The 27,316-nt window shown below is 43.3% G+C and overlaps 1 protein-coding gene across 16 annotated transcripts in view; it reads right to left on the bottom strand.

Moving 5' to 3' along the window:
• The window catches only part of Med15 (mediator complex subunit 15), a 73,766-nt gene that overhangs the window by 30,661 nt on the left and 15,789 nt on the right, over positions 1–27,316 (bottom strand). For 12 of the 16 annotated variants that reach the window (XM_076862016.1, XM_076861768.1, XM_076861852.1 and 9 more), the window contains exons 2-5: positions 20,242–20,329; positions 6,548–6,599; positions 4,867–4,896; positions 3,146–3,358 (exon numbers count right to left, since the gene is read on the bottom strand). In XM_076862016.1, the coding sequence (XP_076718131.1) occupies positions 3,146–3,358; positions 4,867–4,896; positions 6,548–6,599; positions 20,242–20,329 (383 nt within the window). The remainder of the gene's footprint in view (positions 1–3,145; positions 3,359–4,866; positions 4,897–6,547; positions 6,600–20,241; positions 20,330–27,316) is intronic. The other 4 variants (XM_076861559.1, XM_076861686.1, XM_076862102.1 and 1 more) reach the window with 2 other exon arrangements.

Here is a 27,316-nt window from a genome sequence, read left to right as displayed (position 1 = left end):
TTCTTGGGGATACTGGGTAAAGACAGTAATCATGCAGTGATGTATGCAGAAGCCATCAGGAAGGGATATCAAATGTCCATTGGGCAACACTCCTATTTCAGGTAGGCCAAGGAGGTAAGAAGTCTAGAGCAGGGAGGGACAGAAACAGTAACAGGACGGCAGAAGAAGACACATCAACTTTCAATTAGTGCCACCCAGTAGACCAGGCCCTGTGAAAGCTGAAAACAGGATGTGGGCCAAGGTTAGAATAGGGAGGGTGTGGGCAGGATACTAGAGCTTCACCACTGAATTTCTGACAAATAACTGGTTCAAGACAAAGACTAGGATTATAAGGCAAACCATGTAAGCACTCCAAACTCATATATTTAAAAACCATTTCCTATTATAAAACAGAAATCTAAAAAGGAATCCAACCAGTACACAGATCATACTGTAAAAGGTGCTGGAACTTCTGTATATCCTTGCCTAAACCCACCCCATGTGTATATGAGGTGCATGAAATCAGGAGAAGAGCTGAAGAGCTGAGGTTGTCTAAGGATGAGATTGGAATGTACCAAGAGTTAGATGGCAAGAAATCAGTAAGAAGGAGAGAATGAAGATAAGAGAGGGAGTGACAAGGAAGGTAGGACGGAGGATGCTTGCAGCATCTGAGAAGGAAACCTGACACAGGTAGGGGCATGTGAGTGATCAGAAGTTTCCATTCCAGTTCTTGGCCCAAGTGCAATTTCAGTTCTTGGCTATAGCTGCCTCACTGGCAAAGCAGGGAGAGCTGCTCTGCACTCCTCAAAGGGTTACTGTGAGAGATACATGGCAAAAATATACCCAAACACTAAAACCTATATACAGATGTCCACAGCATATTTACTTACAATAGCTCAAAACTGGAACTACCCAGATATCCTTAAAGTTTAGATGATAATTATGAAACATCCATTCCATGGCACTCTACACAGCAACTAAAGGAATGAACTATAATTATGGCTTGGATTTTAAGGGCATCATGAGGAATACAAGAGCTAATCTCAAAAAGTCATGTATCATATAAGTCTATTTCTACAACTGAAAAATGATAGTGCAGAGAGGAAAGGAAGATAGGTAGTTGTCACGGATTAGAGGGAAGGTGCAATTTTTTTTTTCTTTTTCTTAGCAATATAGCGAACTGAACCTGGGGCCTTGAAAATACAAGGCAAACTTCATCAATGAGCTACATCCCTAGTCCTCTTTGAAACAGGGTTTTGCTACGTTGCCCAGGCTGGCCTGGAACATCTGATTCTCCTGCCTCAGCCTTCTGAGCACTCGGATTATAAGTGTGAGCTATCATTCCCTGTGTGAGAGGATATAATTTCTCAGATATGATATAGGAGTTTGTTTGTTGGTGATGATGGAATAGTTCTGTATACTGTGTACAGTGATGGCTGCTTGATTACACATGTGAAGAAATCTCACAGAGCTATATATACTCTTATATGCACATCTAGGAATGCATATAAAAACTGGTGAAGTCTAGCAGCACAATTCACAATAGCTAGAATGTGGAACCAACCTAGATGCCCTTCAATAGATGAATGGATCAAAAAAATGTGGCATTAATAAACAATGGAATATTACTCAGCACTAAAAAATAACAAGATCATGGCATTTGCAGGCAAATGGATGGCATTAGAGAATTATGCTAGGTGAAGTTAGCCAATCCCTAAAAAACAAATGCCGAATGTCTTCTCTGATATAAGGGGGATGACACAAAATGGGATAGGGAGGAAGAGCATGAGAAGAAAACTACCACTTAATAGGGAAGAAAGGTGGGAGGGAAAAAGAGGGAGAAGGGGAGTTGCACGGAAGATGGAAGGAGAACCTCATTGTTATACAGAATACATATATAATGTTATAATGAGAAAAAGAAAAAAAAAGTGTGTCACATTAGATTGGATAGAGAGAAAAGATGGGAGAGGAGGGGAGGAGTAGGGAGGATAGGAAGGGCAGCAGAATAGAAAAGACAATATGATTGATGTATGTACATTCCATGTATGTATTATATGTCAAAATACATTCTGCTGACATGTATGACTAAAAAAAAAATTAAAAAAAGAATTGTAATGCATTTTGCTGTTATATATAAATAAAAAAATAATAAAATTTTAAAAATGAACTGGAAAACAAAACAAAACAAAAAACCTGGTGAAGTCTGAATGAAAATCTCAACTTGTACTATTTCTAGCCCTGTGCTATTTCTCTCTTTGGGATAATATACTAATTAAGATATTATCACTGGGCTGGGGTAGAGTGCTTGTCTGGCATGTGTGAGGCACTGGGTTCGATTCTCAGAACCACATATAAACAAATAAATAAAGATCCAAAAATAAGTAATAAAAATTTAAAAAACATTATCACTGGAGACACTGAGTGAAGGACACATGAGAACTCTCTGTGCTAGTCTATAATTTCCTGTGACTGATAAACTATTTCAAAAATAAAAAGTTACATAAAGGGCGGGGGGGGGAGTACTAAAGCACTTTCCAGTGGACACAGTGCATTATAAGTACTGAATCAAAGTCTACGGGAATCAGAAGGACACCAAAAAGGATCCTGGAAAGCAGAAGGAAAAGGTGCTTTGTCCTCTGATTCCCCACCCAAAAGCAGCTGCATACAAGAACCAGGGGCATATCCCACAGAGTGATGCAAAGAGGACAAAGCACCCTCTTCAAGGAAGGGGAGCCCAGTGAAGATGTGGCTGTGAGCCACCAGCCAGGACTGACTGAGGTACAAGAACAGCACTAGAAAAGACAGCCTTTGTCAGACTGGGAGTGGTGGGGTGCTGACATGGCACTGCTTCATAGCTGAAAACCCCCTGAAACATGTTTCTATTTCAATGACAAAAGAACTCTTTGGATGTTGTCCCAGGCCCTCCCCAACCTCCTACAAGTATCCTTCCTCCTGTCCAGGGTTAGGAGAAGGACCTAGTATCACTTAACCCTTCTGGTAGCTCAAAAAGGGCTTGGAGCTTTTCTCTCCATACCCAATATAGACAAAAGGACCAAGTTGTTTGTGACTTCTCTATCCTTTTCTTAACATCATCACAAGCAAAGGAGTAAAATGCAGTGTTATCTGCAAAGAAAGTTGCAAATTCTCTAGGAAGTATGGTACTCACTCTGAGGAGGTGCTGTAGACACCAAAGCCATTCCATGAGGGGCCATCCCTGAGGTCCCAGGTGGCGGCTGCCCCGAGAGTGCCATTGACTGCCCCATGGCACCAAGGCTACTCATCCCACCCAGGGACTGTCCTGGGCCCCGAGGAGGCATGCTGATTCCGGCTGCTCCTGTACCAGGTCCTCCAGTCAGGCTCTGCAGGGCATTCATAGGGTCTATGGGAACACAAGGCAGCAGCAACTCAGGAAAGTGCCCCTGAATTGGGCAGGCTCAAGGGGCACAGACCTCCTCCCATCTATATATATGCTTTAGCCCCACAAAGCCTCAAATGGTGAAAACCAGGGTCCCGGAGCCTCCCAAATGCCAAGAACTCTGGGTGTATCAGTCACTACTGCTGGAATGAGAGCCCCTTGAAAGCAGGAAGCATGCCCTTCACTCCTATGCCAGGGTCCCAGGGTCCACTCTGGGGGCTGGGATTGTGGCTCAGTGGTAGAGCACTTGCCTAGTATGGGTGGGGCCTGGGTTTGATCCTCAGAACCACATAAAAATAAAGGTATTGTGTTGTGTCCATCTACACCTAAAAAAAAAAAGGGACCACTCTGATGCCTGCAGCTAATATGAAAACAGGCTGAGGCCTTGAGGGCAGATGACAACCAGGAGGAACTTCCAGAGACAACAAAATCTGAGGGGACTTACTCCTTAGCAGGTGGGAATAGGATGGCTAGATCAGAAAAGTAGAAGGGGCTAGACAGACACTCCCCAGCGAGAGTACAAGTATGCCGACACATCAGTGCCCAACCTCTGCGCCAAGTCTCTGCAGGACACTGCCCCAGGCCAGTCCCATGGCAAGAACAGCACACCAGAGCAGACTAAGAGGTGTAGGAGGGCTCCACAGAGAGCTGAGGGGCAGAGCTCTCAGAACAGCACAGCTCAGTGAGCAATGCCACAATCAAAGATAAGAAGGCTGACCCATCATTACAACAGTGTGGACTCATGGCAAAAGGTTACTGCAGACAGGTATGACCTGCCTGGGTCACCCTGCCATAGAAGTGGGTGGTGCCTAAAGACTCCACACATCAAAGCCAGAGTCCAGGCCACATGTACTTGATCCCAACTGGCTCCATCTGTCTGAGAATCACTGTCCTGGTTGAGGCGGGGCCCAGAGAGGTAGGGCACCTGGTAATTTTAGCTCTGCTGTCTAGGGTGATTCAACCCATACCCTTTCTGACAGGTTAGAGATCAGTTGGCCAGCATGGATTTGCTCAATCCCTTCACTGGCAGCTCAGTCAGCAGAGACCACAGCTCAACTGCCAAAATTCCCCTTATGTGATAAAACCCTGAAATTAAAATAGAAACATTTCTGAATTTGTAAAGAAATCTTATATAACTTAAGGGAAATGAATTTACAGCTATTATCTAAAATATACTACTACAGATTATAGTTTTCTCTTAGGGAGCTCAGTATTTTTAGACAGTAAGAGCTTTGTGAGTTTTTATAATCTTTTTGGTGGATGAACCTGGACAGAGAGGCATCATCTGATTTTAGTTTGCAAGAAAATGAAAAGTGAAGGAGAGGTTGGGTCATGACTACTCAGCCTCCTCTCTGCTAGAGATCTTTTGAACATTCTCCTCAGAAAATGCACACAAAGCATGCACCATCTTATTCCTGCCACCCCAAATCTTAGGTTGGGAAAGACTTTATTTTAAAAGAAAAAACTCTTACCACTGACAGAAGCTTGAGATTTCTTGTTTTCTATAAAAAAAAAAAAAAAAAAAAGCAGAAAAACAAAGTAAACAAACTTATATAAACACATATTTTCAGGGATAAGTCAGCTTTGTAGGCATTTGACCAGAGGTTATTTGCTAAAACTGAACTGACCCTGCCTAGAAACGAGGCAAACAGATCTCAGAGAGTCAACCCCAAGAAGCCACTGGTTTTGGCAACTGCAGGAGGAGGTGTCAGTTCCTGACAGACTGAACACGCAAGAGGTCTGGGGGCAAAGGGCACCACTTGGAGGTTCATCTGTGCCCTTTGGGAAATGTCCAAGTCTCAGGTACCTTGGGCCTACTCTGCTTTTCCTTCCTTCTCAGGCCCTGAGGCACAATCTGTAAGAGGACACCAAGAAACCATGAAAGATATAGCTAGAATAGTCCTGAGAATTCATAACACCTCCATTTTCAGATCACTCTAATGAAGAAGATCTCCATTTCCTAGGTGAAGGAACTGAGACTGCCCAAGACCAACTGGTCTAGCTAGCCCCAGCACATGGGGGAGAATTTCTCTGATACCTGGTAGTCCTAAGCTTCCTCCTCAGCCTTTCCATATGAGTCCAGAACACCCATAGAGCCATGTGTCACTAGGTCAAGGTTCTGATGAGCACAGCATAGGGTAGGAGTGTTCATTTCAGGACATCCAGTTGCCTATTCCTCAGACTTTTAGTTCCTTCTCTTCTACTTTTCCCAAGTTCTTCCCAAATTCCCCAGAGAAAGTGAAATCCCATGAAGTCCACCTTGGTGACCATTCTGGTAAAAGGTTAGTGTGGAAAGCAGCAAACCCTACTGAGCTCAGGGATTCTCCATTATCTCTCTCTGCCCTCATCGACTGAAACTAAAGCTGCACCTACTTCAGCCTATATTCTGACTGCCACTAAACCAAAATGGAACAGTTCTGACCTCTCCGGTGCTTACACAACCAGGGTGGGTAGGAAGGCTGCTGGCTGGAGCCCAGAGTAGCCAACAGCATCAGTTTCCTTCAGAGGTGACCGTCACCCAGGAACACTTAAGGTCCACATGATTCCACATATGAAAGCACACACACGCAAAAAATCTGTCTCAGGATGTCTTGAAAACTATTTAAGAACTAGGGCCACTGCCTGGTCAGTCTGAGAGAACAACAGAATTCCCTAAGTCAGGGGGACACAACATGAGGTGAAGGAACCCTCCACATGGCAGGGAACAAGGGATGGGGACTTAATAGGATGACCCAGAAGCTTCAAGTCACAGAAACACACATTTATATCAGGCCTACATAGGTGAATAAAGCAAACTATTAAGGAAGAAATCATCTCATCTGTTCCAGGATAAACTGCTTATTTAAAATTGCCCAGAGTGTAAAGCTTTCTATAAAAACAGAGATCAAGTACACAAGTGAAAACAGCAGTCCAGTATAGACCACTTTGAGGTCAACATTTCCATGTCAGAATCAGCATTTTTGAGACTCAGGCTCTGGGAGGATGGAGAATTTGGAATCAAATGCTATGCAGTTAGGAATTTCCCAGAAGCAGACAAGTTGACACAGATGTTCCAACTCAGACACCGAGATCCACCCAGAGAGCCGCCAACAGATAGCAATAGAACTTGCCTCTCACAGTGATAACAAACCAGAAATGTGAAATCTTACTTACGAATATCTCGAAAATGGATAATGAGCCTGGCCACGAGGGAAAGGTATTCGTCCTAAAAGTAAAAACAGGAAGCAGTTTAAATCCCAAATGGAGAAGCATAGCCATGTGACTCCCCCATCCCACCCTCTCAACCCTGGCCAACCAGAGGTTCTTCCTTCAAGGCTGCTGGCCTCTGGGGCCAACTGAAATGGCTGCAGTCATTCAGCCCAGCTCAGCCTCCTCTGGAATCCATCTCTCAGAGAAGAGCTGTCAGTGCTCTGCTCTGCTGCTGATAAAAGGCACAAAGAAACAAAGAAAGAAAGGTACAGAGAGCCTTCAAAAGGCAGCTCCTCCAAATGGAAAAATCATTCAGCTGAGAGAGCTGGGAGTCACCTCAAGTCCCTTCTTGTCACAGAGGGCAAAATCAGGTCCAGAGAGGGCAAGAAGGTGGCCTAAGGTCAAGGTCTATCAGAAGCAGACGTGTACAGGCCACTGCTGTCTTTACACTACTGGTATGGAAGAGCTTTTGTTTTTAATGACCAGCCTGTTGCTGCCTTTCCCTTGCTGACGTGGTATGTGCACGCAAATCTGCATGGGGCACCCCTGGCTGTGCCTGATGGGAATCCATGTTTCACTGCTGGCTACACAGGCAAGGGAGGGAGCAAAATGCTACTCAAAGGTGTCAGGTAAAAGCCACTGACTGCCCAGGCCCTGTCTAAGCTGCCACATTTCTGGAACTGCCCAGAAGGGCCTGCCTTCCACTAACTGTCCTGTGGGCACTCAAGGGTGTTCTGGGGAAATCACTACCGAGAAGGATGTCTGAGTTAAAATCTTATTTCAGAGAAGCATGCTTCTTCTCCATGGAAATACCCATCCTTCTAACAAGGCAGCCCAGAAGGGAGAAGCCCTTATTCCTATGCTGCTGCACAATCATCCTCCTAAGTCACTGTGGTACTGAGGGTCCACTAGACAGAAGACACCAGAGAAAAGGGACAAGAAAATAAACATGAATTGGGTGTGGGTTAAAACCTAAAGATACTGTATTTACATCATTATCACTCTTCACCTATTTCCACACTCCACCCCACTGCTATTTTTCAGCTAGGGTAATTAGAACAGGACAACAGGAAGGAGAAAAGGACCAGTGGAAAGAAGCTGGGAGGAATTGCTGAGGAGGCACTGCTGGAGCACAGGGAGCCTCAGGGGGTTCTGTCAGTACTCTAACTTCTAATGGCCCCAATAATTTCTAGTAGGAAAGACAACATGCTAGGGGTAGAAGGGACCCCCATACATACTCAGTTGCCTACTAATGCCACATACCTGAAAGACCTGGGAAGTGGAAGCAATAGAAGTGTGGGAGCCAAAGGAAACCCGGGAATGGAAATGAGGCAGTCAGGTCTAGTGGGAGAGAACTTGGAAGTCAGCCAGTCCATATCTGACCTCTTATTAGGAGACTGGACTACCTTTTAGGTCTGCAATACCTTGAAAGAATCTGTTGAGCTTTCTCTATTATCATGAAAGAAAAACAGGTTTATGTAGACATAAGACATGAGAAACGACGCTCAAGAGCATGTCCCTAATGCCTTCTGCACAGAAGCAGAACCTAGTTACACCTACTGCCAGCAGTCAGATGAGTAGACATTACCATGCTATAGTGCCTACTTCCACCTGCCACTCCTGGCCTAGAGCTGGGAAGCCATTACGGTCTAGTTTAGCTCTGCAAATTTGAGGCTGGGTAGAGGAGAACAGATGCCTTGTGTGAAAAAGGGTCAGTAAGTCACCCTGATGTTCAAGAAACTTTCTAATGGATGAAACACATTTTTTTTTTTTTTTTTAAAGAGAGAGTGGAGAGAGAGAGAGAGAGAGACAGAGAGAATTTTAATATTTATTTTTTAGTTATCGGCGGATACAACATCTTTGTATGTGGTGCTGAGGATCGAACCCGGGCCGCACGCATGCCAGGCGAGCGCGCTACCGCTTGAGCCACATCCCCAGCCCCGAAACACATTTTTTATGTTCTCCCAAAAGCAAGTCACCCAAGAATATGTGGGGCTAAGTCTATGGGTCAGTACAAGCATCTGACATTGCACTGCTGATCCCCCAGGGCTGGGCTATCTTTTACGCCCCCAGCTGCTTATTTTCTGCTGTGAATGATGGTACCTAACTTACCTCCCTACGGGTGAGAATTTCCAGTCCCTGTCCAGAGAGATAATGGTACTCCCTTGCTCCAAAGCACCCAACTTGCCATAATGGCCCCAGAAAAAAGGGCAAGGGCAGGTAACTACTACCTTATCTTCCCTCCAACTCCTCTGCTCATTATCAAAATTTAAAGTGTCCAGGCTTGGGGCTGGGAATGTGGCTCAAGCGGTAGCACGCTCGCCTGGCGTGCATGCGGCCCGGGTTCAATCCTCAGCACCACATACAAACAAAGATGTTGTGTCCGCCAGAAAAACTAAAAAATAAATATTGAAATTCTCTCTCTCTCTGTCTCTCTCCCTCTCTCTGCCTCTCTCTCCCCCTTTCTCTGCCTCTCTCCCTCGTTCTTAAAATAAATAAATAAATAAAGTGTCCAGGCTACATCCAAGTCTGTTATTACAAGACCATAAACAATAATACCCATAGAGGCTGGGGTTGTGGCTCAGTGGAAGAGTGCTTGCCTGGCATATGTGAGGCACTGGGTTTGATCCTCAGCACCATATAAAAATAAATAAATAAAAGGAAGGTACTATATCCATTTACAACCCCCCACAAAATATTAAAAAAATAACTCCATAACAAGAGCAGCCAACACTCAAGACACTCACCCCTGTCAACACTCCTCTAAAGACTATACATATATTGATGTTTTTAATTACCCCAACTATCTAGTGCTGCTGATATGTCCAGATCACAGATGAGAAAATGAAAGCATTAAAAAAAAGCTTGAGGGCTGGGATTGGTAGAGTGCTAGTCTCAAATCTGTGAGGCACTGGGTTTGATTCTCAGCACCGCATATAAATAAATGAATAAAATAAAGGTCCGTCAACAACTAAAAAATATATATTTAAAAAAAAAGGCTCGAGGCATCTGAGAGGGTAGCCTAGTGGTACAGCATGTGCTTAACATGTATGAGGCCCCAGGTTTGATCCCTGGCACACCAAAAACACACATATACAAGCTTAAGACTCTGAACACATGCTTGACATGTGCAAGTCTTGCTTGCACAGAGGCTCAAAAATATGCCATGGAGTGAGCCTCAGAGACAGTGGGAGAAGATTACACACTCCTTATAAAATACCATCAACTATGTACTCTGTTACTAAGTGCTGCCTTTTGTGTAAGACCTGGGAAATCCAAATCACTTAAATCTGTCAAAAGAAATACTGGAAGAATAAACCAAAATCATGGATAAACAAGAGTAACTGGGCTGGAAATGAGCCTTTTCCAAACCTACTGGTCTTTGCCATGAAAACATGTAAATCTTTCATCACTGAAAAGATAAAACAGAGTGGTGGCACATATCTATAATCCCAGCAGCTCAGGAGGCTGAGACAGGTGGATCCCAAGTTCAAAGCCAGCCTCAGCAACTTAGACCCTAAACAATTCACTGAGACTCTTGTCTCTAAACAGAATATAAAAAAGTTCTGGGGTTGTGACCGAGTGGTCATGTACCCCTGAGTTCAATTGTTGGTACACCCCCCAAAAAAGGAAAAAAAAAAAGCAGCACAATTCCCCCCAAATTCAAAAATCAACCAAAACAAATGAGTTAACTATCAAGTCAGTGGTAGAAACATACAGGGAAAAGAATTCCTTTAAGTAGCTTTTCTTTAAAACAGGAAACAAAAAGCCTAAACATGCTACAAGGATACATTTTTAAAGGACAAAACTGCAAAATAATCTCAAACTTTTAGTCCACAATTTGTTACCATTTATTCGGAAACCCCTTGAGAGTAAAGCAAGCAATTATGCTAATGATATTGAAAAACAAGATGTTCATAGTAACAGAAAAGACATGGTTTAAAACCAAAGTAAAAATCCTGCAAAAGAAATCTGAATTGGAAACATCACTTTAATATAAGCTGCTGGCTTTTTTTTTTTTTTTGGTCTTTCTTTTAATTTTGAAACAGGGTCTCATGAAATTGCTGAGGCTAGCCACAAATCTGCAATCTTCCTGCTTCAGTCTCCGAACTGCTGGGTTTACAGGTATGTACCACCATACCTGATTTATGGGGCATTTCTGTTATTTCAAAAACATGTATTTCTTAGTTCTATATACAAAAAGGCCCAAAAGCAATGAGCAGAGCTGGGTCCACAATTGCATGCACTGAATGCCATTTTACCCTCAAAAAAGGACTCAGGGATCCTTAGAGGAACAGGCAATCCCAGGGCCTAAATACCAGCAAGCCAGAAAAGACTAAAAGGGTTATGTAAGGAACCCTAAAAGTGCAGGGGGCATGGGAGCTACCACTGAAGGAGGACAGGACCACGTAAACATCAACGCAAACTACTACAAAGAACTGAGACACACCAAATACACATCCCTGAAGTTAAAACGTTGCTCAAAGAAGAGAACCCATCTGTGGCCCACTGAGGACACTCTTTGCCCTGGAAGGAATAATAACAGCATTCCTGGTGGTCTAGAACAAGTAATATTAAAAAAAAAAAAAATTCCTCCCTGATGATAGATAATGCTTCTTGACAAAAAAACAAAACAAAACAAAACAAACTTCCATGTAATAAATATGGAAGAGCCAGAATTAAAGACAGTTATCATTTTGTAATCCTTAATTAAACAATAGAATTATTGGATAATGGAGAACTTTACTAGGAGTCATACTGCCACCCCTCTAAACCCCCAACAACTGTGCCTCACTGAAGCATCAAGTCACCCAGAAATATCAGAAAAGGTCATCTTGGGTCCATTCTTGCTAACAAGATTGTACCCCTCTGTTCTTTCATTCTAGAACCCAGTTCACAATGAGGGGGCAGGCAGGAGTGACAGACCTTACAGAAGACTGTTAGGCTGTTGTTTTCTACAGGCTGAGAGAGGCCTGAGGGGAGAACAGACCCTCATTTGGATCCTGATTCAAATAAACCAACTGCCAGGAAAAAACTGCTGAGAGGTGAACAAGGCCTTTACGCTGACTGAGGTTGGGTTATTGTTAAGTGGGGCCCTGGTGCATGTCCTGTGTGGAGAAACTCTGCAGTTGCAGACATACAACACCATGAAAGCTGAGACCTGCCCTGAACAATTCAAGAGGGACACAGACAGGTCAAACTGCAACAACTGCAGACTCTACGAGTGTGGACATTTATGACTCTGAAAGTTTTCCTAACATATTTAAAAATCTATCAAACCTCAAGCCAAGGCAGCCCCAACAACATCCCTTACCCCTACCCACTCAAGGAAACCACGCTGCCCTGACCTTGCTACCAAGGACAGATAGACACATTTTCTACAACTTTCACTGATTCCATTTTTTAAAATATAAAAGTTTTAGCTGGGCATGATGGCACATGCCTGTAATCCCAGAAGCTTGGGAGGCTGAGGCATGAGGATCATAAGTTCAAACTCAGCCTCAAAGCCAGCCTCTGCAACTTAGCAGGACTCTGAGTAACTTAGTGAGAACCTATCTCAAAGCAAAAACTAAACAAATATATACACACACACATACACACATACAAATATAATCGTTTTATTGAAATATAAGTCACTTTCCATAAAGTCCACCCACTTAAAGTACACCATTTTCAGTAGTTAAAAAAAAAAAAAAAAAAAAAAAATATATATATATATATATATATATATATATATATATTTTTTTTTTTTAGTTGTAGTTGGACACAATACCTTTATTTTATTTATTTATTTTTAAGTGGTGCCGAAGATCGAACCCACATGCTAGGCAAGTGCTCTACAGCTGAGCCACAACCCCATCAGTAGGCAATCACTAGTCAACTTTCCATCTTTAGTGGGCTAAATAATAGGCCCCGATATACCAGGTCTGATCCCCTGGAACCCTGTATGTGTTTCCTTATTTGGAGAAAGGGTTTTTGCAGATGTGCTTAAGGATCCTGAGAAAGAGGAGTGGCCCTTAACTGCAATCATATGTATCCTCATGAGGCGGCGGCAGAAAGAAATTTTACTCTCAGAGAAGAAGGTGATGTTAAGATAAAAGATGTGGCATTTATACACAATGGAATATTACTCAGCACTAAAAAATAACAAGATCATGGCATTTGCAGGGAAATGGATGGCATTAGAGCAGATTATGCTAAGTAAAGTTAGCCAATCCCTAAAAAACAAATGCCAAATGTCTTCTCTTATATAAGTGGGGGACTCAAAACAGAGTAGGGAGGAAGGGCATGAGAAGAAGATTACCACTAAACAGGGAAGAGAGGTGGGAGGGAATGGGAGGGAAGAGGGGAATTGTATGGAAGATGGAAGGAGGCCCTCATCGTTATACAAAATACATATATGATGGTGTGAGGGGGAAGGGAAAAAAAGAGAGAGAAATGTGTCACAGTAGATTGGGTAGAGAGAGGTGATGGGAGGGGAGGGGGGGATAGGGAGGGCAGCAGAATACAACTGACACTAGTATTGCTGTATGTATATACATGGCTGTATAATCAATGTGATCTTGCAATCTGTACATGTAGAAAAATGAGAATTCATACCCCATTTGAGTCAAATGTATGATATGTCAAGATCATTGTATTGTCTTGAGCAACTAACAAAAGAAAAAAAAGATAGAGCAGAGAGACATTTTACCATATGATGCTGAGTCTTGTAGCCTGCCATGACACATTCATATACCAAGGGACACCAGCAGCTACCAGAAGCTGGAAGATGTAAGGAAAATTGTCCCTGAGAGCCTTTAGAGGGAATACAGACCTACCAACATGGTGATTTTTGACCAGTGATATTGATTTTTAGCCTTTTGGACTTTAAAATTAAGAGAAACTAGATTTGTTTGTTCAAATTATGTATGTATACATTCATTTATTTATTTACATTTTTATGACATGGTTTCCTTATAGGAATGGGGATGTAGCTCAGTGATAAAGCAGTCTTGAGCTCAATTCCTAACACTGCAAAGGAGAAAACAAAACAAATAAAACAAACAAAGAAAGCAAGAGAGAATCCAAGTATGCACAAGCCAACAAAGGAGCTAAGCATCATGCATCCTTTGACTTGTCCTGTACTTGTTTTTTTCCACAGGTAAATTAGGGAGAATGTTGCTCTCTAGATGTTTGTAAAATGTTTCTCTAGGGCCTGGATACATCCATAATACAGCTCCTGAAAACTGAACAATTAGAATTTAAAATTAGGCTTGTGAACAAATGTTTACTAAAGGCAGTGCAGAAGTCCTGACAGTTATACATTTAGATGAAACTCATCAAAGCAAAGCAACACTGCTAATGGTGAAAGAACACTGGAGCCTCCTTATGAACCAGCAGCACCAAGCACAATCCCAGGACTTTCTAGGAGATCTCAACAGTTAAGAAAATGCTCATCTTGGGCTGGGATTATAGCTCAGTGGTAAAGCACTTACTAGCACATGTGAGGCACTGGGTTAGATCCTTAGCACCACATAAAATAAATAAAATAAAGGTGTTGTGACCATCTAAAATTAAAATATCTTAAAAGAAAAGAAAATGCTCATCTTTTCATGTGTTTACAGCTTCTAATGTATACTTTATGCTTTTATCAGTTCTAAGTATCAGCACTTCTAACGCCTGAACTCTTGGGCAGGTAAACTCCCTTGATGCAATAGGAATAGCAGAAGATATATTCAGATTCAATGAAAAGCTGGATCTTGGGCTTTTGAGGTCCCTAGAAAGGCTGAAAGTAGGCAATCAATATCAGACGAATATTTGTAAATCCCTCCCCCAAAGAATGGGCCTGATTATCTATGCTCTTGCTCATTTATTCCAGCTGGTTGGTAGTTCAGCCCTTGTTCCTCTTTGATTGATTATTCCCAAGTGGCCTGCCAGTTTAATGCTCTCTGCTTCTTTTGTCAGGGTTCACTTCTGCACTACTCAATTCATAATGTAGGTGAATACACACATACATATACACAAACACATACACATACCTTCCACACACACACCCCTTGTGTCTCACCCTTAATAAGGCCTCCAGCAACTTAGTGAGACCCTGTCTCAAAATAAAAAAAAAAAAAATTAAAAAAAAAAAATAGAGCTGGAGATGTAGCTCAGAGGTAAAGGGCTCCTAGGTTCAATCCCCAGTTCCAAAATAAATAGATACAGTCTCATGGGGCATGGTGGTGTACACTTATAATACTTGTGACCCGGGAGATTGAGGTGGGAGGATCACAAGTTTGAGGCCAGCCTCAGTCACTTAGCAAGATCTTGCCTCAAAATAAAAAATAAAAATGACTGAGGATGTAGCTAACATAGGGATAAAGCATCCCTGGATTCAATCCCTAGTACAAAAAAAAACCATAAAAATAAATTGTATTCTGTACTGAACATGCATAGCCGTTTATCATTATTATTCCCTAGCCAATTCGGTACAATAAGTATTTGCATTAGATTAGGTATTATAGTAATCAAGAGATGATTTAAAGGATACCAGAAATGTGTGCAGTTTTTATGCAAGTATTATACCATTTTATACAAGGGACTTGAGCATCTATGAATTTTGGAATCCTTGGGGAATCCTGGATCCAATCCCTCACAGATACCAAAGAACAACGGTTTAATTCTAAAAAGATGAGGCAAACAGAAATACATCCAGTTCTAGGGGCTGGGGTTGTGGCTCAGCAGTAGAACAAATTGCCTAGCACATGTGAGGCACTGGGTTCGATTCTCAGTACCACATGAAAATAAATAAAAATAAAGACACTGTGCCCATCTATAACTAAAAGGAAAAAAAGAAAGAAAGAAACAAACAAACAAACAAAAGGAATATACCCAATAAGCATCTTTCCATACTGCCCCTATAGGTGATGACAGGTGCCAGGACCCCTGACAGCTGAATCTTCCTATCAGAACGCTGCCTGGAATGCATAGAGTTGTTATTATGAACTATGGCCCACCACCCAGGCATGGCTATTTTTGTTTCCCTTAGCTCCTTCACAAAGAGGAGTCCCATCCATAAGAATTAAAGTCTTCAAGGATTAAAATGGGTGTCTGAATGTCTTTTGCTTTGCTGGGTGGGAGTCAATGAGAAACATGGCTAAAAGCTTCCACTCTGACACCAGACCCCTAGGATTACAACCCAGCTCTCCTCTAACCAGCCACATGATATTTTGAGCAGGGCAATTAGCATATGTATGACTGAATTTCCTTGTATGTTGACTGGGAAAAATAATACTGTACCCTCTTTATAGGTCTAAATGGGGCTCAAGAGATTCACATACGTGAAGAACTCAGAAGATGGCCTTGCATGGGGACATCACATTGTACTCTGAAAAGGAGATCTAGCTATGAAACCTAGAGTGAGCCAATTGCAGGATGGGTAGGGCTTTAACTTGGGGAATGAACACTGGAAGCATGTGTCGACTCTGGAAATTTGGTGAATTCTTCTGGAGAAAAACACTCAAGGTTTTCTCTGCCCTGGAGTATACACTAAACAGCCTGAAGTGCTCATTAGTTCTCCAGTTCCCTTAGAGAGGCATCTTTGGACCTGCAAACATATCAGAATTCCAAGGGAAGGACACCCTCCTTCTCCGTGACTCACTACCTCAGAGCTCCTCTTGGGTCCAGAGATAACAGTATTCCCTAACTTTTCCCTTGCTCCAGAGTCCTACTTTTTAATTTTTTTCACAGCTGTTCTACAGGGTCTCAGGCAGCAGGGGAGGTTAAAGTGTGCCTGAGTTGCAGTTTTGACCTGAAGACAAATATAGATGGCAGTGCCCAAGTATGTCTGTCTCTGTGAAAATGACACAGGAATTTTCCTACACTGTTCTCATAAATACTTCTCTTTCAATTAGCCAGGGTCTCCTTTATAAATTAGGTATTTAGAGCCAACTCAAACAAAGCAATGGACTGGAATCATTAAGGGGCAGCATAAATAATTCGATATGCAGTAAATGAAAGACTAAGGCAGAGTGAATGCGGGGCTGTTGTGTTTCCAGGCACGTCCTTTGGGATGGAAGGCTTACTCCTCAGCTTCTAGGAAGGTCTCTGAGGTAGTTTCCATTATAGCTAGGCAATAATCACTGGCCACTGGTCATGCCATAAGGCAAAGGTGATTTTCCCAACCTGGAATCTTCACTGGACTTAACACTTCCTGTATGCAGATGCACACCCATAATCTCAGAAATTAGAGAGGCTGAGGCTGAAGAACTGAAGTCTGAGGCCAACCCTGGCAACTTAGTAAGCCTGTTTCAAAATAAAAAGTAAAAGGGCTGGAAGGGCTGGGGATATAGCTCAATGGTAGAGTGCCCCTGGGTGAAATCCCCATCTCACACACACACACACACACACACACACACACCCTAAAAAAAAAATGTCCTGGGGCTGGGGATGTGTCTCAAGCAGTAGTGCACGAGCGCCTGGCATGTGCAGGGTGCTGGGTTTGATCCTCAGCACCACATAAAAAAATAAAATAAAGATGTTGTGTCCACCAAAAACTAAAAAATAAATATTAAAAAAAAAATTCTATCTATCTCTTAAAAAAAAAAAATTCCTGTATCCAAACCTCTGAGAGCTGGCAGTCCCCACTTCTTCTTTTTGAAAGCCAGCCACAGTTCTATAATAAAGTCTGAGCTCTGCCACTAGAGATACCAGAGTGGAGGCCATACTGGGAAAAGTGACATGCAGTCACCTGAGTAAAGCCTTTAAGGACCTTCCAGACAATCCCAGCTACCCTCACTAAGCAACCACATGAGATGTCAGAGCAAAACCAGAACAGTGCAGCTGGGCAATTCCAATTGCTCCTACTCTGGACTCACAGAATCAGGAGAAATAACTCCCTGCTTTATGCTATTAAGCTTTGGAGTTTGTTATGAATAAACAATAAACAGTGCTTAACAATGTCTATATATACATATTTTTTTTTTAAAGAGGGGGGGGGGAGAGAGAGAGAGAGAGAGAGAGAGAGAGAGAATTTTTTAATAATTATTTTTTAGTTCTCGGCGGACACAACATCTTTGTTTGTATGTGGTGCTGAGGATCGAACCCGGGCCGCACGCACACCAGGCGAGCGTGCTACCGCTTGAGCCACATCCCCAGCCCCAATGTCTATATTTTTAAAGCTGAGATGGTCAGTTCAATAAGCCTCATCAAAGTTCTTTTAATTATAAGAAAATACAAACTAACAAAATCAGTAAAATATCCCATCCCCCAAATATATAAATAAAAATTAAAAATTTTTAAAAATTAAAAAAAATTAAAATGAAAAGACCAACAACTCAATTGAAAAACAGGAGAAGGGTCATGCCTATAATCCCAGCAATACAAGAAGCTGAGTCAAAAGAATTTCAAGTTCAAGGTCAAACTCTCTGGCTAACTTAGCAAGACACTGTCTCAAAAAAAAAAAAAAAAAAAAAAATGCTGGCAACTTGTCTCAGTGGTTAAGCTCTCCTGGGTTCAATTCCTAGTATACCCCCCACACACCCAAAATAGGCAAAGAATATAAATAGACATCTCTCCAAAGAAAACATACAAATGGCCAACCAGCATATAAAAAGATGCTGAATATCATAGTCACCAGGCAAATGTAAATCAAAAGCACAATGGATACCATTTCACATTCATTATGATAACTGTTATGGTCTGGAAGTGAGGTGTCCCCTAAAAGCTCACATGTGAGACAATGCAAGAAGGTTCAGAGAAGAAATGACTGGGTGGTTAAGAGTTTCACCCAATTAGTGATTTACTGAGGGGTAAATGAAGTTGTAGGGTATGGCTGGAGGAGTTGAGAATTGGGGTGTGGCTTTGATGTATATATTTGTATCTGGAGAGTAGATTCAGTCTATTTCCTGATCAGGGCTGCTTTCCTCTGCCACACACTCTGCCATGATGTTCAGCCTCATCTTGAGCCCTGAGAAATGCAATCAGCCTTCTATGGATTAAGACCTCTGAAACTGTGAACCCTCAAACTCTTCCACCTCAATAACTATGCTGGTTGGGTCCTTTAGTCACAGCAGTGAAAAAGCTGACTAAAACAATGACTACAATAAAAAGGACAATAATAAGTGTTGAGGACAAACGAAATCTAATAAGCTTCTGGTGGGTTCAACTGGTACAGCTGCTTTAGAAAACAGTCTGATAGTTCCTCAAAAAGTTTTACATGGAGTTTTCATGAACCAGCAACTCCACCCCTAGGTATGTATCCAAAGGAAAGGAAAACTTTGTCTACACAAAAACTTTTACAATGGGCTAGGGATGTAGCTCAGTAGAGAAGCACTTGCCTTGTATGCTCAAGGCCCTTAGCCCTGAGTTCTACCTCCAGCACCACACATACACACCCTATAAATATTTTACAAGAATATTTACAGCAGCATTATTCATAATAGCCAAAAGTGTAAATAATTCAAGTCCATCGACTGATAATTGGAGGTTGGTGTGTGTATGTGTGTACATACACACGATCTACCCATCCACAGACAGAATGTTATTCAGCAATAAAAATAAATCAGGTACCTGCTGCTATAACATGGTTCAGTCATACACCAAAAATAAATAAACAAATATAAATCCCCAGGAATCTTTTTTTTTTTTTTTTTTTTTAAATAGTACTTGGGATCAAACCTAGGACCTCAGGCATGCTAGGCAAGTGCTTTAACAATTAACTACATGCCAGTCCTATATGACTACATGTATATGAAAAGTTCAGAATGGGAAAATCCATAGCAACAGAAAGTAGAAAAGTGGTTGCTAATGACTGGGGGGAATATAAGGTGGGACTGCTAATGGTCACCAAATTTCTTTTGGAAAAATATTCTAAAATTAGATTACAGTGATAGTTCACATAATTCTGAATATCCTAGGCAACTGAACTGTACACCTTAAACAGGTGAACTGTAGAGTATATAATCTCAATAATGCTCTTAAAAGAAAAACAAAATACTTATTACACATGTTCACAACAGAAGGCACCCTGCCCCACCTCAATATGCATGCTCTTGGGGCTCTTCCTTAAACAACTATGTACTCATAAACACATACCACTGTTTCATTTCATTTCATTTCTTCCATTTTGCTTCATTTCTACTAGAAGGGCTCTGCTCTGGGGAGAGCCCATGGAGGAAGCAAGACAATCATATGAAGCCCAAGATAAGAGGCCACATCATAGAAATCCTTCTACCCACTCCACCTATGCTGTCCCAGGGCTCAGATCTTAACCAATATTACCTGCCTCACTTCACAAAAGGGAATAGGTGCACTTCTATATCCATGCATTAGAGCCTATGGGGCTCAGGGAAGATCCCTGCTGAGCTGAGGCTCAGGAGACAGTCAGTGCTTACTCCCAGCATTTCCCATTCCATGGGAACAACAGGTTTTGAGGGAGCTCCCTGTAGGATACATAGGGGCTGGCCCACAGATTGGAAGATACCAGCAGTGAAGCAGGAGATGCCCGCGAAGTATCCTCCTCATTCCATTGACATAGAATGCTGCACACAAAGCCAACTATGTCTGTGATTAATCAGTGAGCAATCAAACAACCCACTCCCTAGGACCCTAGCAGAGAGTTCTCAGAATCTGCAACATCCCACTCTCTGAACCTCTCTAACAAGGGACTCCATCCAAGGAGACCTTACCCGGGTCTTGGCCTTCAGGAATACATGGCTCTCCATATCCTTGCTAGATTTACTGTGGGCCACACCAGCTTTCCTCATGGCATCCTCACTGAAACACAAAAGAAGATACATTTACACACAATAGCAAGTTTTAGCCATCAGGCCCTTCATGGTAGCTGCCCCTGGGAGGATCAGGTGCTGTTCCAGAATGCAGTCTCACTGAGGTCCCATCAAGACATGTAGGGAGGGATACTCAACAGAGCAATGACAGAAAGCTTAACAAGGGATTAAGAGGACAGGGCCATGAGAAAGAAGGAATAGGAAAGGTGGTCACCATGAAGCAAAAGCAAGCCCCTGGTATGAGAGGAAAGGGGACTTGTTCCTTAGAGACTGCTCACCACCAACACAAAATCAAGCATGCATTAGACCATTGGGTGGCCAGCCAGTCTCTACTTCCTGCCCTCTGAGTGACCTGGATGCCTACCCAAACCTGCCACTGAGCACAATGGAACCTCAGTTTCAGAATGTTCGTCTGTAGAGTGAAGGGGCCCACAGAAGTCATCTCTCAGTTCCTCCCAAGGAAAGGGTCCCTATGTGGAACAATTCATGTTCTCCTAACATGACCAAAGAGACCTACCCCAAATTCAACAGCTTATAGCTGGGGACAGAAGGAGACGGATCACACGAATGTGAAAAACATCTTCAAAACACATTACTAACAGAGGTACAACAAGAGAAAATATTACTAAAAGTTTTTATACCACACTGCTGCTCCTGGTTATAAAGAATTATGCACATGAGCTAAACTCAGTTTTCCCTTGAATGACAGCATACACTACCCTCCTCCATGCCTGCACACATATGTATGCACACATGCATAACACAAACACACAGAGAAAGAACAGGTATGCATTGCTAGAAAGGAAGAAACACGATAGCAGGCTTGAGCTGGGCATCTATCTCCCAAGAGACATGATGCTCTGTTCTGTTCAGTCTGCCTTCTTCCCTGTAGTGTAGGTCTTCTTCCTGCCTGTTTTCCCAGCACTGGACTTGTTAATAAACAAACAAGACTTGTCAGGGCTCTGTGGCCTCACTTGAATGGAATAAATAAACCAGTCCAGTCCAGCTGGTGCTTGAGAACACCCTCACCACTCCAAACACAAACAGGGTACTAAAGAATGCGCATGTGGGGCTGCAGCATCACCCTTGTGATCTCTAAAGAAATCACAGAAAGAGGGGCTGAGGTTGTGGCTCAGCGGAAGAGCACTGGCCTAGTACATGCGAGTCCCTGGATTCAATCCTCAGTACCACATAAAAATAAATAAATAAAGTAAAGGTATTGTGTCCAACTAAAAGTAAAAAATAAATATTAAAAAAAAAAATCACAGAAAAGGGGCTAGGGTTGTGGCTCAGTGGTAGTGTGCTTGCCTACCATGTATGAGGCACTGTGTTTGATCCTCAGCATCATATTAAAAAAATAAATAAAGTTATATTAAAAAAAGAAATCACAGAAAGGAGGCTTCATGCTAAGAGATGTACAAACCTGTTTTAATGTAAATAAAAATAAAACAATGTTGACCCGTTGCGCTATTAGATCCTTCATTCAACAAGCATGGTTGGAGTCCCTACCTCTCCTGTTTCCTAAAGCCCACAGCAGAAACCTGTTGCTGCCAAGTGAGGCAGCAACAGGTTTTTGCTTGCAAGGCATCCAGGGGTGGAGCAGAAGCATGAGTGGAAAAGTCCACAGGTTCACAAGAGAAGTGAGAGGAATGATATAAAACAGTAACATGAGAACCAGCCCACATGAAACGCAGGATCAGATTTACAGGCAAGCACAGCAAAGGCACAACACAGGCAAGAGGGTTAGTGAGGACCTGGTGTGCACAGTTGAGGCCAGCATGGCACAGACACTTCACACTGGAAATGGACAAGTCACCTGACAGGATTTAAGAAGCATTTTCAATAGGATAAGTGACACAGCACACCTCTGTAACTCACCCATGACCCCAAGCCCTACAAGTTCCTCTTTCCACTCTCCAACAGCAGTGTCAAGAGGGACTGGGAGGTAAATCAACCACACAGGGACTTAGAAGGGGATGAGGGCCACAGAGCCATGGACTAATAGGAGGTCCAAAGGAAGTAGAGCAGAAATAGCAAACATTTGTAGTCTAGCAGCACAGCCTGGAGGCTTCCCAAGAGGGAGCAGAAGGCCATGGCCAGTAGCAGTGTAGCCGCGTCACTAGATACGAACACAGGAGAAGAAAAGGAGGTACAGAGGAGCTTGAGGGGGAACATGGTCACAGAGATAGGCTCTGTGCTAGAGAGCACCAGTCACTGAAGGCTAAGCCAGGCTAGTAAGAGCATCCCTTCCAGGCTACCACCAGTCACTTTAGTCATAGTGAGCAAATTGGCCAGTTCCAGATGACAAGGTGTATTTCCACTGAAGCAAAGACAACTGGCATGTAGTCAGAGTCCAGACCCAGAATACAGTTTATTACAATAGCTTTGAGGTAGTGGGATGACCATGACTGGGCCAAAGAAGCATGTTTGATAAACAGTGGGCAAAGTACACTGAATGCCAGAAGACACACTGGAGGATGCCCTATTCTGCCAGGGTATTGTCAGAGATGATGTGGACAGTGTGGGCATCAACTATTAGTGACTCAGAACTGGAGGAGCACTGACCTGGCTAAAGGCCAGAAATAAGCCTATCCTGACAAGTCAGAAAATGCCTCTCAACAGCAGGAAACAGGAAAATGGGTAGGTCATTACTGCCATGAGCTGCAAAGGAAGGGCTGTTGCATGGGCTCTAGAGAGCTAAGGAAGAAGGCACTCTATGTGTCAGGTTTCTTCAGGGCAGCCCAGTACCCTCTCATTCCCATGTCCCTTCCACAGTGCCTGCCCAGAGAGCTTCTTCATGTTTGATGGCTGAAGAATAAATCAAAATGCTCTGAGCACTGTTTTAGTCATATATATATATATATATATACACACATACATACACACACACATATATACACACACATATATATATGTGTATATATTCCATCTGCTATTATTGGTATTTATTTATTTTTATGCGGTGCTGAGGATCAAACCCAGTGCCTGGTGAGCACTCTACCACTGAACCACAACCCCAGCCCCTGCTGGGGTTTAAGTGTTTTAGCTCTTATTTCTAATCTAAAGATCATAAAATAGAAGACAGGCCAAGCAGAAAGCAGATACTTCTGCCTGTTAATATCTTACTCCACCATCAGCAGACGCCAATCTTGGCTCCCTGGCTATCTTAGTATTTGGTCAGAGGCCCCTGTTCCTTGGGCACTGATTGCAAAGGCTCCACAGTTCACACTAGGATCCTCCCTTCTGCAATCTGGCCCCTCAAATGCCAACAAGAGACTATGGTCAGGACCTGGTTACCTTGAGAACAGCACCATCTCTGGTCAAGATCCCCATCCACTCACCAACCCTAGAATGCCTCCTGACCACCTGGACCCAAATGACAACTCCTATATAACCTAAAAACAAAAGTCTTCCTGCAACTGTCAATAAACAGAAGTAAATGAAGTTAAACTATCTCACCAGGCACAGTGGTACACACACATCAACTCAGGGACTTGGGAGGCTGAGGAAGGAGGATTGCAAATTCAAGGCCAGCCTCAGCAACTTAACAAGACCCTGACTCAAAATGAGAGAGAGAGAGAGAAAGAGCTGGGGGGGGGGGGGGAGGCGGGGAAGGGAGGCGGAGAAAGAGAGCAAGAAACCATCTTACAAGAAGAAATCCCCAAACAGAGCAGAGTATAACAGTAAGCTTTTCCCCTACACAATAAAGGCTGGAGGTCAGTACCTGACAAGGGTTTTCAGGCCAGGGGAGGTCAAGGAGCAAATTCATGTCAGCTCCCAAGGCTAGACCCTAAGTGGCTGTCCTACCACATCCTGTCCAAAACTGACTATGTGTTCATAGAATATTAGGTGACCACCAAAGAACTGGAGGCTGCAAGGATGGTGTTAGAACCAGGTAACACAGGGGTCTAGAGTCATTCCCTGACTGCAACCAGCCAGCCCTCTTAAAATGGACATATGGATAGACACTAGCTCAAGAGCACATGGCCCTTTCTATAACCCAAGCTATACAAGCTTGCCCTTGAGCCAAGGACTAGCTTCCTCTTGGTCAAGGTTCAGCTAGTATCTGATTTTGACCAGAGCCTCAGAGGACAAACCCATCATTATAGGACTGCAACTCCACCTTCTAGGGAGTTTGAGAATGTCCTTACTGGCCAGACCTGCCTGGAACATGGTAGGTCTTAAAAACACTGCCTGACCCTGCCTGATTAGCTAGCAGTTTCACATGAAGAAAACCTCTTGATATCCTCATCTCTCTACACCAAGTGCCCATGCCAGATACATGAGAACTCCCTTCACTTCCTCAATGCCACTTCCAACCCCTTAAAGTTCAAACTTGCCCTATCTCCCATCACAAAAGTGGCAATTCTTCAATGGGTCTTGGTCTCTAGTTTCCACCAACAACCTCAACCTACTCCACTCAAGTCACACAACTACCAATAAGTGTAGAAAGGAGCCACACTATGTCCCTGCCTGCCTTGAAGACCTCCTACTTTGTTTTTTATCAGTGCTCCCCAGGGCCCTGGGAACAGTGACTGGCTACTATGCACACTGCTTGAACATTGTACCAGCCTTGTTGGGACCTCCCACCTGCCGCCCCTGCTCTCTGCCTCACAGAAACCCTGTAGTCATCTGTGAAACATCCTGTAGGAATCACTGGTTCCTGTCTGTTGGTCCCACTATACTATCAACACCCTAAGGGTAGAAACAAGGGCATCCACCTCAGGGTTGGAGAACAGGCCATTCACATTCATGGGATATGATATGTAAAAGTAAAATACAACATGGCAGGCACTGGGGAATCAAAACCCAAACAAGCACATCCAAGTAGTGAAGGTCAGGGTGATTGGGGAATGGCATGTACTGGGGTGGGTGGAGGCACAGGGCAGCTGGGCCTGGAAGGAAGTAGGCAGGGTAGGAAGGGCATGGGCTTTAATTCTAGTCTGGCCACTGCCTAGCTCTGGGTATTGAATTACTCCATGTATCCAAATATGGCATCTTTAGAGACCTCTGAAGAGATGAAGACAGAAGAATGGTGCACACAGAGACCACAGTGTGAGGCCCAGCTGGCACAGCTTCTGTCCAGCATGGGCCTGTTCCCTGTATCTAAATTTGAAAACCCAATTTATCAATGAGAATCCTGACTTAGTTCTTGTTATCTAAATCACTGTATGATAAAGAAAACCAAGTCAAACTGAATGCCTTGGGAGAATACATATGGACATAAAACTCAAAGTGTGCTAATGCCAGTGAGGCCTATGGTAAGCAGGCCCTGCTCTGGGCTGGCTGCCACAGTTTATCCCCAAACCCAAGTCACAGTGTTGCTGTGTCCTCCCTGCAAAGGCTGCTCTCAGGACGATAGCAGTTAATTTCTAAGGTACTTGGACACACAGGAAATACTAAGTTTATGATAAAGAAGTCAGAGGGCTGGGAGAGTAGCTCAGTGGTAGAGTGCTTGCCTTACATGGGTAAGTCACTGGGTTCAATCCTCAGCACCGCATAAAAATAAGTAAAATAAAGGCATTGTGTCCATCTTCAACTTAAAGAAAGAAAGAAAGAAAGAAAGAAGTCAGAAAACAACCTGCTAGATGGTATAGTAAGACAACATTCCAAAACAGAGCCACTGCACAGTGATTTGGTGTTGCTCCTTTCCAGGTGGTGAGGAACTAGCAAGTACCTGTGGCTCCCTTGGGCAGGGTTGCTCCCCTACTGGTACTTTGAGTCACCTGGCACATAAAATCACAATGCCAGCTCCACAGCAACTGGAGGGAAGGGCATTCCCACAGGTACAATGATAGCTGGCTCCCCCTTGCCCCTGCTCCTTGATTTTTTCTTTCAAACTCCGCTCCAAGGATCCCAGTTCCCAATGAAGGGCTCTTTCACTTCTCATGAGGCCTCTTCGATCCTACTTTCTCCACTACTGCCCCTGGCACTGCTGGGTCCCTTTCCCTGGTTGACCTTCTTCCCCACTACTGAAGGGAAGCATGAATTCCCAAGAGCGTCTACTGGTCTGGTCTCCTGCGAGTACATAACACAAGAAGATTCTGTTTTTCCTGGATCACAGACTTACCTGCCTGACCTTAGAATAGGAGGCTTTCTCCCACCCATTTGTGTGAAAGATGTTATGTTCTTCCCAAAGGAAACCTCTGTGGGTTTCTTCTAATTCTAAGAACTACAACACTCGTGAGTCAATGACCTCTGGTGGTACAGGAAGAATTTCTGCCAGTCCCACCTCACCCCATTAAAGTGGCCAGCTGGTAAATTGCCACCTGTATATGAAGACAGTCTGTTTCCTCACACAAAACAGAAGCCTGGCTCTTGCACATGGGATCCTTCACCCCATGTATTTAAAACCTCAAATCATAAGGTATTCTAGAAGACAACAGAGGAAGTTATATAATATCAGGATGATGAAGGTTTTCCTAGCCATGTCACCAGAAGTAGACCCCATAAAGGAAAAAAGATTTTGCCATAGTAAAAAAGATGTCTACCACCTTTATACCACTGATCAATAGGAGAAATAAGGGAAAGGTGTCTCTAATATTCAGTGTTTTCAGCTGCTCAAGTCCAGCCCTGGCATTTGAGACAGTGGCTCTGGCAATCCAATTTCCTTATGTGCTATTCCTGCACTCCCTTCCCACTTCACACCATGTGTAACCAATCCATCAGGAGACCACTGGCAGTTTACTCTCTGGAAAAGCATGAACTGGAGAGGGGATCAGTCTACCCAGTTGAGAAGGCAGTTAGAATACAGAGAGGGCTGACTCAGTGACCTAATCCACACTAACAACACAGATCTGCCTTCCAACCAGCCCTTCCCCTGTGTCTGGAAGACCATGCCCTGGAGGAAGGACTCAGATATAACCTGTACCCAGATGAGCCTCTAGCAAAACTTCAGTTAACAAGCTTCACCTGCTGAGAGACCACTTGGCCTCAGCCTTGGAGTACACCTCTTAAGAGTGCAATGTCAACCAGG

The sequence above is a fragment of the Callospermophilus lateralis genome, chromosome 1 (assembly GCF_048772815.1).
Source record: "Callospermophilus lateralis isolate mCalLat2 chromosome 1, mCalLat2.hap1, whole genome shotgun sequence".
Classification (NCBI taxonomy): domain Eukaryota; kingdom Metazoa; phylum Chordata; class Mammalia; order Rodentia; family Sciuridae; genus Callospermophilus; species Callospermophilus lateralis.
The sequence above is the reverse complement of the archived record's forward strand: the minus strand, read 5'-3'. Positions and strand labels throughout refer to the sequence as shown.